Source organism: Mchenga conophoros, linkage group LG15, assembly GCF_057382185.1.
Source record: "Mchenga conophoros isolate Kocher_MC1m ecotype Shallow Benthic linkage group LG15, M_conophoros_male_GT1.1, whole genome shotgun sequence".
Lineage (NCBI taxonomy): Eukaryota > Metazoa > Chordata > Actinopteri > Cichliformes > Cichlidae > Mchenga > Mchenga conophoros.
Window position 1 is genome coordinate 11,946,230 of NC_140540.1, and position 14,864 is coordinate 11,961,093.

General features: G+C 41.2%; 1 protein-coding gene across 4 annotated transcripts in view; it reads right to left on the reverse strand.

Moving 5' to 3' along the window:
• Window positions 1-14,864, reverse strand: part of utrn (utrophin) — a 193,911-nt gene that overhangs the window by 38,468 nt on the left and 140,579 nt on the right. For all 4 annotated transcript variants that reach the window (XM_085247254.1, XM_085247255.1, XM_085247256.1 and 1 more), the window contains 5 exons: window positions 11,616-11,677; window positions 9,857-9,931; window positions 6,721-6,922; window positions 6,079-6,164; window positions 4,543-4,700 (listed from right to left, as the gene is read on the reverse strand). In XM_085247254.1, the coding sequence (XP_085103380.1) occupies window positions 4,543-4,700; window positions 6,079-6,164; window positions 6,721-6,922; window positions 9,857-9,931; window positions 11,616-11,677 (583 nt within the window). The remainder of the gene's footprint in view (window positions 1-4,542; window positions 4,701-6,078; window positions 6,165-6,720; window positions 6,923-9,856; window positions 9,932-11,615; window positions 11,678-14,864) is intronic.

A 14,864-nucleotide genomic window follows, 5' to 3' on the forward strand; every position in this document is an offset into this window, starting at 1 on the left:
GACCGTACATATTAAAGTGATGAGTCCCTGCGGCTCGTTAAGGCCTTGAATTGTGAACCAAGACTAAATAACTTTTATGAGCTCTTTATTCGTGTTTATTGGTTGAAATATCTTACAGTAAACAATGATTGAGTTTAACACCCTCTCTGCCCTACATACCCCATAGTTGCACTGTTAGATAACAGCATTGTTGCTCTGTGCAGATACCTTTGAAAAATGCTCTTAAACTCCTACTCATAAGTGCTGCTTTATACTTTTGGGGGTGTAACGTGTACAGTGCTATGCATGAAAACTGCAGAGTAAACAGTCTGCTTATCTCCTGTTTCAATAACTTAAGTTCTTTATTAGCTTAAAAGAACTTAATCAAATGTTTTAAATGATTCCAACAAGTGCCGTAATCCAACACAGGAATGTTCACAACATGTTTTTCAGCTGGATCTTTGCTCATCTGCAGAAAATAATGAACCCAATGGAAAAGTCAACACATGAAGCAAAGCTTTGACATGGCTGCTATTACTGCAAAACAAATCAAAGGCAACCTTTCCATCATGCCTGACACACAAAAGGGCAGCAAAGGGCAGAATGCATTTGCAACAAGAAGAGCAAACAATCAAAAGGAATAACATTAGTAAATGTCTTTGTGTGTTTCCTCCTGATCCCTTTTCAAGGCTTATGGTGTGCAGGACTATACGGCATCTCGACTTCATTTACATATACTTCTGAAAATAAATTCCAGCTCAAATTTAAACCAAAGAAATCCTGTTCTGGCTGGACTCTCAATGTAAGCAGTGTCAGGATGTCTTTACCTTCTTTCAAAGCTTTTGTTTTACTGAACAGAATATATATATATTTTTACTTCTACTCAAATCAAAGTCAGGTTTCTAAGCTTTTTTTCCTTCACCATCCCAAAGTTTAAACTAACAAAATAAAGGTATTGTGGAACAGTAACACTTAATTTAAAATTATCTGTGGAACAGATAGAAAAAGGATAAATTTCAACAAACAAAAAGCCAAATATCCCCGTTTTCTGCTTCAAATGCCAATCTAAAAGGGAAATATTTGCACTGTTTATAGGAGTGTGGTGACAGAGAAAAACCCTATCCTTCCTGACTCTTGTAAATATGTCTGCGGGCCTTAAAACCCCTTAATATTATCTAAATATGTGGTTGATAACCTTTAAAGGGAAAACAGCTGAATACTTAGCTCACTGATCAAAGACAGGACATATTGACATGTGGCATCATTGATTTTATCAATCAAAACTGCCTTCAAATTATCCCAAAAAGCCATGGTGTACTCATTTACTCTCAGCCTTTCCCATTTATCCTAACTGTGTCATAAATGCAGACGACGATACTGTAAATCAGCAAATATCTACACTGGATATTGGTGAAGCTCTAGTTTAAATGCATTGTATCGGTGGCTCTTTTTACTCAATTATAATCTTGTAAATAATAACATGCTCCATGTAACATATATATCATTAACTGCAGGTAATCAAAGAAAGCTATATTTTGGTATTCTTTATGAAACTCTGGTTTTACACTGACATTGTCTTTAAAGTACTAAAGTGAGGTTTAACTTAAAAAAAAATTAACCTTGGGTTTGGTAACTGTTAATGTTTCTGAGGCAGGTTTGGGTTTTTTGGGGTTTTTTTAATTGAAGGCAGCTTTTAAGATTCAGATTCATAAATGAGAACACATCCAATTAATTCCTCACCTTTATGACTTCTCAAATGGTCTTTAACGCTCCTCCACTCTTTCATTTGATCTTCCCATGCACCACCTCTCCATCTCTCCTTTCCCATACATTAGTCTGATCTGCGCCTTCTCTCCCTCCTACTTACCATCTAACGGCAGAATTATAGCACTTACAGATTAATTGCTGGGTGTCTCGAAGGATGACTAGATAGATGGACGGATGGATAAATGAAGGAGAGTAACAAAGGAATGGCGAAAGAGGCTATATTTATGGCGGCGCAACTCATTTATCACAGACCCCATTAAAGGAAATGGAATAAGCGACTGCCCTGTCACTGATGGGGCTGACTGACACACAGGTGGCATGGGGCTTTGCTCGTCCATGTGTATGCATGTGTAAATAAAAGAGAGAGTGTGAGAGTTTATGTCTGCCTGGTTTCCACTTGCCAACCCGGCTGGATGATTGAATGATTAATGAGCAACTGGACTACAGCTGGCACAGCAATTCACGACCAAGTTTGTGAGCAATTTATGTCCATATAAGCTAGTGTGTGCACTCATGCATGTATATATCTCCTTGTGGATATGTGCGTATTATTATGACATCAAGGCGAGGCAGCAAGGTGTTTGCCTCTTTGCAATATTTCGAGAAGAAAACAGAGGGAGAGATAAAGTTTAAAACTGCCTCCCTCTGCTATTTTGGGAGGCGCGCGGCAGGAAATCAGTGAAATTTATAGCTTCCTAATTTTAATGTTTGGCTCCCATTTATGACCACCGAAGCACGAGCCAGGGGGAGGAAGAGTGAGAGGAATGAAACAGTGATTCTGGGGGGGATAAGGACATCATTAAATGCCAGTAATGTCCAGAGGTAAACTCGCAAAAAATGGTTAGCTGACTGCAGTAAAACACTAGAGGACAGCCAGCAGAGCACCGGAGGCCATTTGAGGCTTTGTGGTTGGTTAGCAGAGCTCAAACACTCAAGTACTTTTCTCAGGATCTGGTGTTAGGTGGCTGGAGAAGGTGAAAAAAGCTCAGATGCTCGATGATAATCAGCCTTTGGAAGATGCACTGAATAATAATGTCATATAGCACACCCCACTGATAAAGCAGCCATGGAAGGAGAAGATGATATCAAGAAGGCCCTGAGTTAATGTGGTTATCCCAGCTGGACATTTGTCAAAGCTAAGAAGGCACCCAAAGAATGCTCCAGGCCATTCAGGAGACATGGACAACTGCTGCCTTAGCGAAAACCTATAGAGATCCTGTATGTGTCAGGAGTATCGGAATAAGCTGAGACGCATTTCCTCTAAACACTGTGGACTCTGTGGCTTTTAAACCCCACGCTGTGCCAAAAATTGGCCCACCCCAAATATCCGATCACCCGGCACAAACAGAGTAATATAGTGCACGCTGTTAAGTGCCAGGAGGACTGGATGATTTATACATCGGGGAAACCAAACAACCTCTGGCTAAGTGGACGGCACAACACAGAAGAGCTACCTCGTCAGGCCAGGACTCTGCAGTCTATTTACACCTACAGGCCAGTGCACACTCTTTCAATGATGAGGATGTACACATCCTGGACAGGGAGGAACGCTGGTTTGAGTGGGGAGTCAAGGGGCCTAAGGGTACATCTTTCACCATCCTAAAATGCTGTGATTGCAGCCATTCCCCAACTCTCTGTGAATGGTACTCATGGCCATTGATCAGTGGTCATGACAATGTGCATTTTAATGATCAAGAAACTGACCTTACAGCCCATTGTTCATTCAGTGGGCTACTTTCCCTCGTTGTGCAAAGGTAGTTTCTTGCACTGAAAACGCTACGTCAAGATGAACGGAATCAACTTTTTTTGGCAGCGCTTTTTAAGCTCATACCTTTCAGCTTTTTTAGATTCTGTAGCAGAAAGCTGAATCAAAAGAGTGTCAAAGCAGTGTCCACGCAAGAAATCTTTGTTGGATAATTGGAAAATCAGACTTTTCTTTTACAAGTATTCACAAGCAGTGACAGATAGCAGAGACAAAATGTGCTTGTGACAAACAAGAAGATGTCTCTTAAGATAGAAATAAATATGATACGGTGGAGTAGGTTCAAGAGGAAGACATGAATAATATATTAACAGAAAAATCCCCAGGGATCGATTGCCTAATCGGCGTTATGAGTTATATAAAAATATAAAGCATAACATGAACCCTGTAGCTAACAGGACATATATTATCTTAAGAAGAGATTTAAAGCTTCTGCTTACGCATGAGCACCAGACTACCAGTTAACTGTACACAATATGTGTACATATTGTGTACAGCAATAAAGAGGTCATTTTGAGTCGACTAGTTTTGGGCTCATTTTGTCCTAGCATTTCTATTCTATCTGCCCAGCACACATTTTCAAACCTTTATTTTAATTAGTCATTAATATGCCATCTGATTTCCCCCACCAGTTAAGCAATCACAAGTTCACATTCAGACTGTTTTTGTCAAACGAAACAGAACAAAAACAAAGCAAAACAAGAAAATCATTTTCAGCTTATGTATTAGAGGTAAAACCAGTGAAATCAATAGTTTAAACACGGAGAAAAATCACTGATTAATCAGATTGAGGTTATAGATTTGTTACAAACAAAAACCCTGAACTTGTTATTCATTAACATGTGGGGAAAAAAAGAATTTAAATGGAATTTAAATGGATTTTCCCCCCATGCTTATAATCCATCCAGTGGTAAGAACATTAAAAGACTATGGCATGAACAGCTTATGTGCTTCTGTATTCTTCAGATGTGTGTAGGTGTACACTAATGTGATGTGTTAAATGCACATGTTTGTGTGTTTCTGTGTGAACATACATGCTGGAAGCAGCTGCGAACACTGGGTTCAATGTTGGAGCCTCCAAAGGCAGCCACCTCGCCCAGCTGTCTTGGGATCTGGATGGCTTCATGAAGCAGCAGTCCAAGCTGCCGCTGGTCGCACGTGTCACCTGCTGACGCCACCTGGCTGAAGAGGTCTGCAGAGAGAGGACAGGGAGGAGCGGTGAGGTAAAAGAGAAGGAATAAGGGAGAAAGTTAGAGCATGTGGGTGATATTTAAAATAAAAATAAGTATAAATAGAAAAGATGTAGAGAAGGAAAGAGTGACAATATAGCAGAGAGTGGGAGGGAAAAGCGTTAGTGTATATGTGGGTGAGAGGGAGGACAAAAAGAATCAGAGAACAGATGCATTTAGTTTTTCCACAGCAGGCTTTTTTTCTCTAATCTTTCCCTCCCCGTCTCCATCTTTCCATCCCTTCTCACGGAGATTGACAAAGCTCCGTACTGGATATGGATGCCTGCCCAATGACACACTATCTAAGCTACTCTGCATGTTGGCAACACCCCCCCAGATGAGGTTACGAAACATTGCTGGAGCACATGCACAAAATGAGCAAAGAAGGCAGAGAGTGTAATCCAGAGAAAAAGAGGAGAGGAAAAAACAGAGGGCATGACAGGTCTTTCTGCTCCGCTTGCCACTGTCTTTGATCTCTCTATGAAGCCTGGTCCTGATGCCAGCTCCTGCCATGACTGTGTGTGGGTGTTCATGGATTGCACATGCAAAAAAAAAAAAGAGAGACAGCAATTACATGTCTCTGACCCCATCCCCCCCCACGTACACATCTCTTATGAAATCAGTCCAGTACAGATATACATCTGACATTTGCAACTGTCAAAAATGGGTGTCAAATAACAGGACACCTAGTTAGGTGCGTGCGCAATGCAGTGCAGCTATCTGCAAGGGACTGACAGTCAATGAGACCCTAAAAGAGTAAAGGAGGAAGGACGCAATCAACCATGCTAGATACCCTTCTCAGGCTAATAGAAACTGCCAGTGGAACGAATAGGCTCAGGGATGGAGTCCATGCCATGGGAAGAGAAAAGGAGGCGAAAGAGTAAGAAAGGAAAGAGGATGGAAGCAAGACTAAGTAAGACAGGACAAAAGATAAAGTGGAACTGTTAGCTGGATGAACAGTGGCGTGAGCAGTGACAGCAAAGGAAGACAGGGAGCGAGAGAGAGAGATAAAGCAGCAAAAACAAAGAGCAGGAAGCTAGGATGACATTCTCCTCCCAGTGCAGCAAGCCTATATTCACGCTCCCTAATCCTAAAAAATAAGGGAGAATAGAAAATTAAATAAAGAACAAGAGAAACGCGGAGGAGGTCTCTCATCCAATTAGACGACCCGATTTCTAACTCCTCTCCGTCTCGAGTTTGATTAATACTGCTGGGAGTACAGCCATCGTGCAGCAGTATCACTTGAAATCGGAGACAGGCTGGTCTCTTATGAAAGGGACGCGAGTGGGTTTAGATGCACGTGTACAGAATCAAACGTCACACCAACTCGCTGACACTTACATTTGTATTTCTCCTCCAGGTGTCCCTTGGAGAGAGAGAGCAGGCCGATCTTCATAGACAGTACCCGGATCTTCCCACTGCGACCACTGCAGACAGCACCACGGAGACACCAAGCAGACAGTGAAAATTAGTTACATTTACTGTTGCTGTGTGTTTCTGAGTATACATTCAATTTAAGTGTAGCGAGATCATTTCAGATTTGAATTACATGCAACAACAGAGACATAAAACCATTATGTGCCTGGAAAGGAAAGGATTGCGTGCAGGACGTTGTGAGTTGTTTGTGCTTTTTTCCCCTGAATGCGCACAAATGGTATTTAGAGTGCGGAGATGGTTGGTTTACAGTGTATGAGTGCACACATGATTATGCAGAGAGTACTGTATGTTCTGGCGAGAGCAGATTATATTGACACATGAAATTTGCTCCTAAATTAGCCCAATGCGTAACACGCCCACTGAGGCACTTGCCGACTTATGCATATGACATGATGACAGCATGAATATGTGCATTGTTGACATGACAGCTCCTTTAATGCAGTCTAATTTTAAACAAGTGCATGATTCATGTGCATGCAACAGCATGAAGTAGTAAGCATTGCTTCAAATATGTACGGCAACATGTATCGCAGAGGGCATACGTACGTGTCATAAACATTAAGCAGCCAGTTGAGACACATGTCAACGCAGAGAGGCACGTTAACCAGGTCTTTGTGCTCCTGTTCCAGGCCGTCGTAGATAGAGGTTAGGCAGTTGATGACGTCGGGAACGGTAAGCAGCTGATTGTTATTGGTGAGTTTATGCTGCTCAAAGGTGTTCTGGGCAACGCTGAGGTCCAGCAAGTCCACTGCAGATGAATGGGGCGGTCGAGATATAGAAGGAGAGAAACAGCGAGGAGAAGGAGGCGGGAGGAAAATGGAAGAAAGGGACAAAGAAACACAGGACCATTAGTAACCTTTCCAGCTTGCTCACTGAGCTTTCAGCAGCTGCTCTGATTTTTTCAACAAATGTCAAGATATCAGAAAAGGACAAGGAGCTGAAAATGGCACAGGCTACTTATAGAAGAACGTCTAAACTACAGACTTGACTGATATTTTATCAAAATAGGTTCATAAAAAAAAAAATAAGTGCAGGGGTAGGCCAGAATTACAGACAGAAAATAGACGGATCCATTGAGGAGAAATGTGAACTAAAAAAAGACAAACGAGGAACAGAGATGAAATGAATCAGACAGAGCAGTCTCTCTGGAGTCTTGGCTCTAGAATGACAAAAACAAAAATGTAACCATATTTTTTATATAGAATTTCAATTATGCCTCCATCATACTGTCCCCTTCACTTACGCATCTGAAGCGCAAGAGAGATGGCAAAAAAGACGGAAAATCGAACGGAAGAGGATAATTGAATAAAAAAGCCAGCGCATTGAGACAAAGTACCTAAAATATAAATAAATACAACAGAAGCTGCTGTATTTATAGTGCTTGAGCATGAACTCCCCATCATAGGAGGCCTTTAACTGTAACAGTGCAGTACTTCTTTTAGAATAAGGAAATATAAAAGCACTCATAGAGCGTAACGCCTCTCGAAGGACAAGGGTTATACTAAAAATCTGTTCTATGATGTTTTAATTACACTATGATGACGTCAGCCTATTTTCATTACAATATACTGATAATCTAGGGAAGTATATTAAACTTTGAGTGTCACTGTGAAGTCATACTGTTGTATTGAGATTTTTTTTTTTTTAAAAAAGCCCAGACTAAGAAACATATAACATAACATTATTAAACAAAAATGCTTCCACAGTAAAGATATTGTCTCCATTTTCAAGAAACCAATCTGTTAAATATCTGACATTAAACCATGACACAACCCACTAATGAGTTAATAAGATAATCAAAACTGCGCTAATATCCTGCTCTTTAATATGACACTGGATCGAACAGCTGGCTGTCTCTGCCCGAAGTGCCGACCAGCACCTTTCAAGCTCACTAATTAACAAATTATATCTCATTTGGTTTTGTCAGCAAAAAAAAAGTAGATAAGTAGTTTTCTCTAAATGTTAAAGCATCTCCTTCTTTGTTTTCTACAGCACATGTACTGCTTAATAAATACATGACAAGAGTCAGGATCTAGTTACATAGTACAAGAATATATTAATAGGTGAGGATGAAGCTCAGATACCAACAGGATTTTTAATTAGTGCTTTGCTTAGATCCACTGGCAGGTCAACCAACCAGGAGGTAAAATGCAGACAGTGGGATAATTACCACAGAAAGAATCTTTAACATTTAAAAATCTACCGTACTTTATGGTCACGGCATCTTGTTTCAGATTTATCAAAAGATTTCAAATCTATTTCACAGGTATACAGGAACATAAACCACAGTTGTAAACTCCTCTCTCTGCATTACTCTTCTGACCTTTAATGAATTTTCTATAAATATTTAAAAACTTCCACACTGCACATCTCTCTCACCCTCCTGCCCTCAAAGACAGCACTAATTACTGGAGTAATCCACACAGAGTGGACGCAGCAGGGCAGCTGTGCTATCAGAAAGCAAAACTTTCCTTCTCTGCAGCTTTGTCATTACACACTCTGGTATGGAGCTGAAAGGCTGTGGCACATTAGTGGATGCCACGCAAGCTCATTTGTGCTTCTCCACCCCCCTGGCACAGACTTAACCCAATTAGCCGTTTTATAGTATCCCCGTCACGTGTGTGTCAAATTCTCTCTCACACACACACACAATCACAAACAGTCAGACACATGGATCTCCAAGCAAAGATTCCACATGAATCCAGGCTAATAACTAATAACTACTGATCCTTCTGTGCCTCCATGTGCATGTGTGTGTGTGCATGTCAGTGTGTGTTTGTATACTGTGACTGCTCCAATCTAATGAATGAAATTGAATCGCAGTGCCCCAAGTCGAACTCACTAATGCATTATCGTCACAATCACACGCACACACAGAAGCAATATGAGATAGCAAACTAAAACGCCTGAATCATTCAAACTCATTGACAACCAACACACACAATAACACACTTTGACATACCCTGCTGGGCATGCTGCACATGCACACAACCGTCTGAGGTAACGGTACGGTTTTGATGTGTGGTATTTGTTACACTCGTACACACTCCAAACTTCCTACAAACAGCAGGATGTAAATAAACAGTGTAGGCTCACAGTGTGAGGTGCACTAATTATGTCAACAGCTGGATAATGGTTAACATTTGTCACCATTATTACGTTGAGCTGAGCCCAAGTAGCTACTGCCATGCTGGTTGAAACCCCACATGGAGGAGTCTACATGCACCTGTAATGTGTGTGTGTATTTGTGTATATATATGGTGTTTATAGCCACCTGAGACTCTAAGTAATGGCAACTTCCTATCGAAGATTACATTATAAACACAAAAACCATCACTCTCTCATTCTGAGAATGTATTTAGTTATTTATTTTTAAAAAAAACTCCACCTGTGCTCACCAAATGAGGCTTACGCTCAACAGGCTTAACACAAGCACCAGCTGTGACTCTGTATGCAAAGAATCATGCACATACGCGCACACAAATTCATGCAGAGTGGGTAATTTTAAAGCCAAAAATATGCTTGGCTCCTATGCTGTTCTGGCACAGCATCTGGCAAAGCTTCAAATCATTACTGCATCCCCTTGTTGAGCCCAAACATCAAAAGAAGCAGACCGCGGCTGTAGGTATTAAGGTGTCTGTGGGTGTGTGTGCGCGCGCGCGCGTGTGTTCATCTTACTTACAGCACAGTGCTTTCTGTAGTCTGCGAATCTTCATGGCTGTTCGGTATGCTGAGAATCTCACATTGTTCAAGTCCGCTACAGGCAGGAAAGGAGACAGAGAGATAAAAGGTAAATGGACAAAAAAGGAAAACAGAGGCAGAAAATTGGAAAACAAAATGCAGCAGAAATCTGCCTTCTGGGCAACACAAGCAACCTCTGTCTTCAGTGAAATCTGACTTCTGTTAGTTATTGTCTGTGGAGACGGCTGAGGCGAGAGGCTGCTAATATGGACTGTGTAATTAGGTTAGTGAGTTCTATCTCAGTGGAGTCTGGTGCTATTTGTTGAGCTCCTGGCCTACAGAATACTCTCCCAAAGTTTCACAGGTTATTACTTATCTGGCAGCTCATTAAAAAAAATACCACAGTCATACGGGTGATCCTGAAGGGACACAGGCACGCATATGGATATTATCAGGGAGGGGGAGAGAGGGAAAAGATCAGGGTGTCAGCTTCATGTAGTCAAATCTAAAGAGTAAATGAACCAGACAAGTGAGAATGGGTCAACAGCGCTGTGCTGATCCCTGATCAGAAACAAGACGTCTGCTTCAAAGAGCCACATCACTTGTTTAAAAGGTGATCTTGTTCATGCAGATATTGCTGTGCAGAAGTTGAGATCACAGTGATGATGCTTCAGCCCACACCCTGATGGGAAGCTGCAGAGCCTTTAAACCTTTCTGCAGCTACTTTGCAGTCATGTGAAGCTTTACTTTGCCTCCCGGTCCAGCAGATGTACATTTCAGTCTTAAAGTATTCTTCTTCTTCACCTTCACTGCATTTCTGACAGGGAGCACTTTGCTATCTTTTTATAGCCTTCCGCTGCTTTGTAGGCATGCATCGGCTTTATTTGAGATTCTCAATCAGTTTCTTAGAGATGCCAGAGTTGGACGAAGTCAGGGAACGTATCAGCTATGATACGTCACGATCAGCTGACACCTAATGACAATTTTACCTGACTTACAAATCACATTCAGTAAATTAACACTTAATTCATACTTTAAGTAAACTTTAGTTCACAAAACCAAAACCAGCCTTGTGTTAGTGTGGTTAATAAGTGCTGGGTTTGACTCAGTGGACATTTCTGCGTGGCATCTGCATGTTCTCCCTGTGCTGGTGTGCATTTTCTGTGTACTCCGGCTTCCTCTCACAGTACAAAGATGAGGTAAATTGCCCATAGTTGTGAATATGAGTCTGTCTCTGTGTGAGCTGTCGACCCGTCCATGGGGTACCCCGCCTTAAGCCCTGTGACAGGACTAAAGACCAGAAAAACAGTTTTTGGACCCTAGCATCATACAGACAAATTGCGTTATGTGAAGCACAGAGGAATGACAGATTACATTTGAAATATTTAACAGCAGCATCTCTTTTCAGGATCAGCAACCTCAGTACTTTGGATAATATGAAGTACAGACTGTGAAAAGTTCGCATTGGAACAACTTTCCCCCAAAGAAATGCTGAGGGGGAAAAAAGCTGACAGTGAATTCTGTGGATTATCTTGCGTGACAGTCTTTTTTTGGTATGGAAATGTTTTTAAATTGAATTTTTAATATCTCCATTGTACATTTCTCCGTCAGTATCTTATTACCTGGGCAAAGAAACCCCAGCTAAATAACACTATATAAAGTTGGAAATAAGTTTATTCTTAGCAATTTTCTGAAGCGACATTTATTTTGAAAAATAAGTCGGGAGCCTAAGTCCTCATACATAATACTATGTTCTATACCTAGTGATTGGTAGAGCTCTGTCATCTTTGGATGGTCCCAGCACGTCGTTTGTGTCTGATGACTAAAAATGGAAACACAGAAGAGAAAACTTAAGAGTGCAAAATACACAAAATCATGAGCTGACACATAAACAGAACAACTGCTGATGTCTAAACACAGACACACACACACACACACTCATAAATACTTTCTACACTTTCAAGGCTTATCACAAAAAAACAAGAAAAAAAACACTGAATAAGAAAGGTATGCAAAAATCATACAGAGAAACTGAGCAAAAGGATAAACAAGTGGAATTACACAGAAGCTAACATTACTTTTATCATCATCACTGGAACAGTACAGACACTGTGGACGCTCATATTGGCATCTCTTTTGTTATCACCCCTGAAATGGAGACAGAGGCTACGAATACATCATAAATCACAGAACTCTTAATGAAACAACACAGACACACACACCCACCTTTCCTTTCAAATACCATAATAAACATGAGGGGACCAAGTCTAAACCTTCTGTTTACATTTCTGCTTCAGGTAGAAGCCACAGCACGCACGCACGCACGCACGCACGCACGCACACCTAACACAAATAAAAGCAGTCGGAAAACCAACAGTAGGAGAAGGAAAAAAAAACATTTAAAAAGAATGATCAAACATGAGCTGTTTCGCCTGCCAATCACTTCTTTTATTTGAGCTATTCTGGCCATGATGTGGCCTTACGTGTGTGTATGTGTGTGCGTACGCCTGCATAATATTTCAAGGAGGCACCTGGCTGTCAGAAGCCACACTCAGATCTGCGTGGGATGTTTGAGGAGTTTTCTGGAAGATCTTTTTTTTTTTAAAATAAAAGTCTGCTTCAGAATGCAGAGGCTCCCCTGTGGATTCTGCGATGGCTCGCTCTCTGCTGACAGTCGGCAGGAAGTAAAGCCGAGTGCTGACAGAGAAGCGCAGCGGCGAAGTGGATGGCATAAGCCCTCCTCTTGCGCAGATGTTCATCGCTATTCAACGGCTACGCAGACTGGTGACCCTTTTCACACCTGAGCAGGCATATTTAATGCCGGGACATTCCTGCACTAAGGACCTGCGAAACATTTGCCTAAATTGTCAAAGGCTGGTAGGGGATTCGCTGATATTTGCTCCACACAAACAAACACTAGGAGAAAGAGCATGATCTCTATGCAGACCACATTCGCAAGCAGCTATCACCAATAAAATGTTTTTTTACACCGACGTGTCGAATGGTACATCGCAGACGAGACAGAACTAGTACACTGATAGGATACACATGAACTCACAAAACATCAAAAATCAGACTTCTGTACACACACACACACACACACACACACACACACACACACGGCAGCCAGTATTTCCATCACCAGAGAGATTAGACAGCTTGTGCTCATATCCACAGCTCATGAATGCCATGATGGGGACAACTGAATTGTCAAATTTAACAGTCTTCACTTCTTTCCCCTCAAAATATTCCCTTTGCAATGTCAGTCCTTTTGTTGTCCTGTAGGAAGGCAGGGGGGGGAAAAAAGAAAGCTAAGTGAAGTGATGGCACACTTATGACAAAGCTGTTACAGTTTAGATGGCGCAGTGTGAAACATTCATCCACAGTAAAATTCAGGGTAAGGTTGGCTTTATACAAACAAATCAGGCTTGACGGCTTGATTCAGTAAACACACATTAGAACTAAACCTTTACAACGTTTTACCATGGATGGCTAACTTTGCTAAAGAGCAAAAAATCTGTGTCTATTTCACACTGGCTGGACTTTTGTGTTGACGATTATCCCCAGAGATGATCACTGTGTCTCAGCTGTTTTTACCTGACTGGAAACAGCAGCTTTCAGTGGAAAAGCTGAAAGGCAGTGCGTCAGGCTGGGAGTAACACTAGGAGCATGCTTGTTATTTTTGTTTGGGTTTTCCCTCCTTTTTTTCCACTGGATTGTGCACTGTAAATTTATCCCACAGGGTCAAAACATCTACTATAACATCCTGAGTTTTCGTGCCCCAAACTTTGGTGCATGCCCAAGTTTTTTTATTCACTTCCCTAAAATTCAATCCAAGTTTAATGGTCATGATCCAGAAAACCTTGAAAGGTAAACCGACAAAATTTAGGAGTGGACTTGAGCCTAGATGGACAACTGGAGACCAGACGGCCGAGTAGTCATGCCCATTATGCTTCTTTGAAGTCTGCTGCTTTGGCTCATACGTGTTTAGCGTATTGTAATGTAAATTCAGACCCTCCTTTTTCAGGAATATTGTTTAGCTCACACTGTAGTCAACAAATAGCTTTCACACCAGCTTGACTAATCCAAATGGTTGAACATAGAAGCATTCTTGAATGTTTCATTGACTGGGCATATCAGTGATCACGGGATGTCGTTGACTTGTAAGTCATAAGCCTGTCCTCAGCATTGTTGTTCATTCTGGCTTTTATCACTGATTCCTGTTTAGTGTCGCCAGCAGCAGGTGCAAACACAGCACAGCTGTCACTCCTTCTCTTCCTACGCTCCAAATCCTATTTATCTCCATGCTGTTGTCTGAGCGAAAATCTTTTATTACCTCATGAAATTAAGCCAGGTTATGAGTCAATAAATTAACTAAGCTACTTTTAATTGTTTAATTGGTGATTTTACGATGGATAATTGTCCTTTACTAACTTTCAAGAAGCATTTGAATGCACCACAAAGTTCAAAAACACTCCAAAAGCACACCATGATGCAAGGCTGCCAATTTCAATCGAGTTGAGCGTCTGAAGTTATTTCATTCCAATATCTCGAGCTTTTCAAACTCAAGGATTAGCGTGATAGATATTGAACACTTCTCCAAATTCCTCGACATTGATTTCCACAGTGGAAAATGACTTCTCATATGCATCAAATTAAAAGGAAATTCAATTAGAAACAAGGCAATTAAAGCGGCCACTGATGACACGTAGTGGTTTTGCCGATTCGTCAGGCAGCAGATAGCTGTGAGACAGGAGTTCTGGAGATGAATCCTCTTGGGTCTTGTTTAATGCATGTGACATTTTCCCTCATAAAAGTCATTAAATGACATCTCAGAATAACCATCTACAAGTCGAACGGCGTCACAGAAAGGGGATGCAGCAGCAGGCACAAAGAAAAGGATGATATTTACGTATCCACAAGGGTACTGTGAGGGGAAAATAACCTTTTACAAGATGTTTTAATGAGATTTCTGTCTCACCAAGTCAGCATAATAGGCAGCTGAAGTT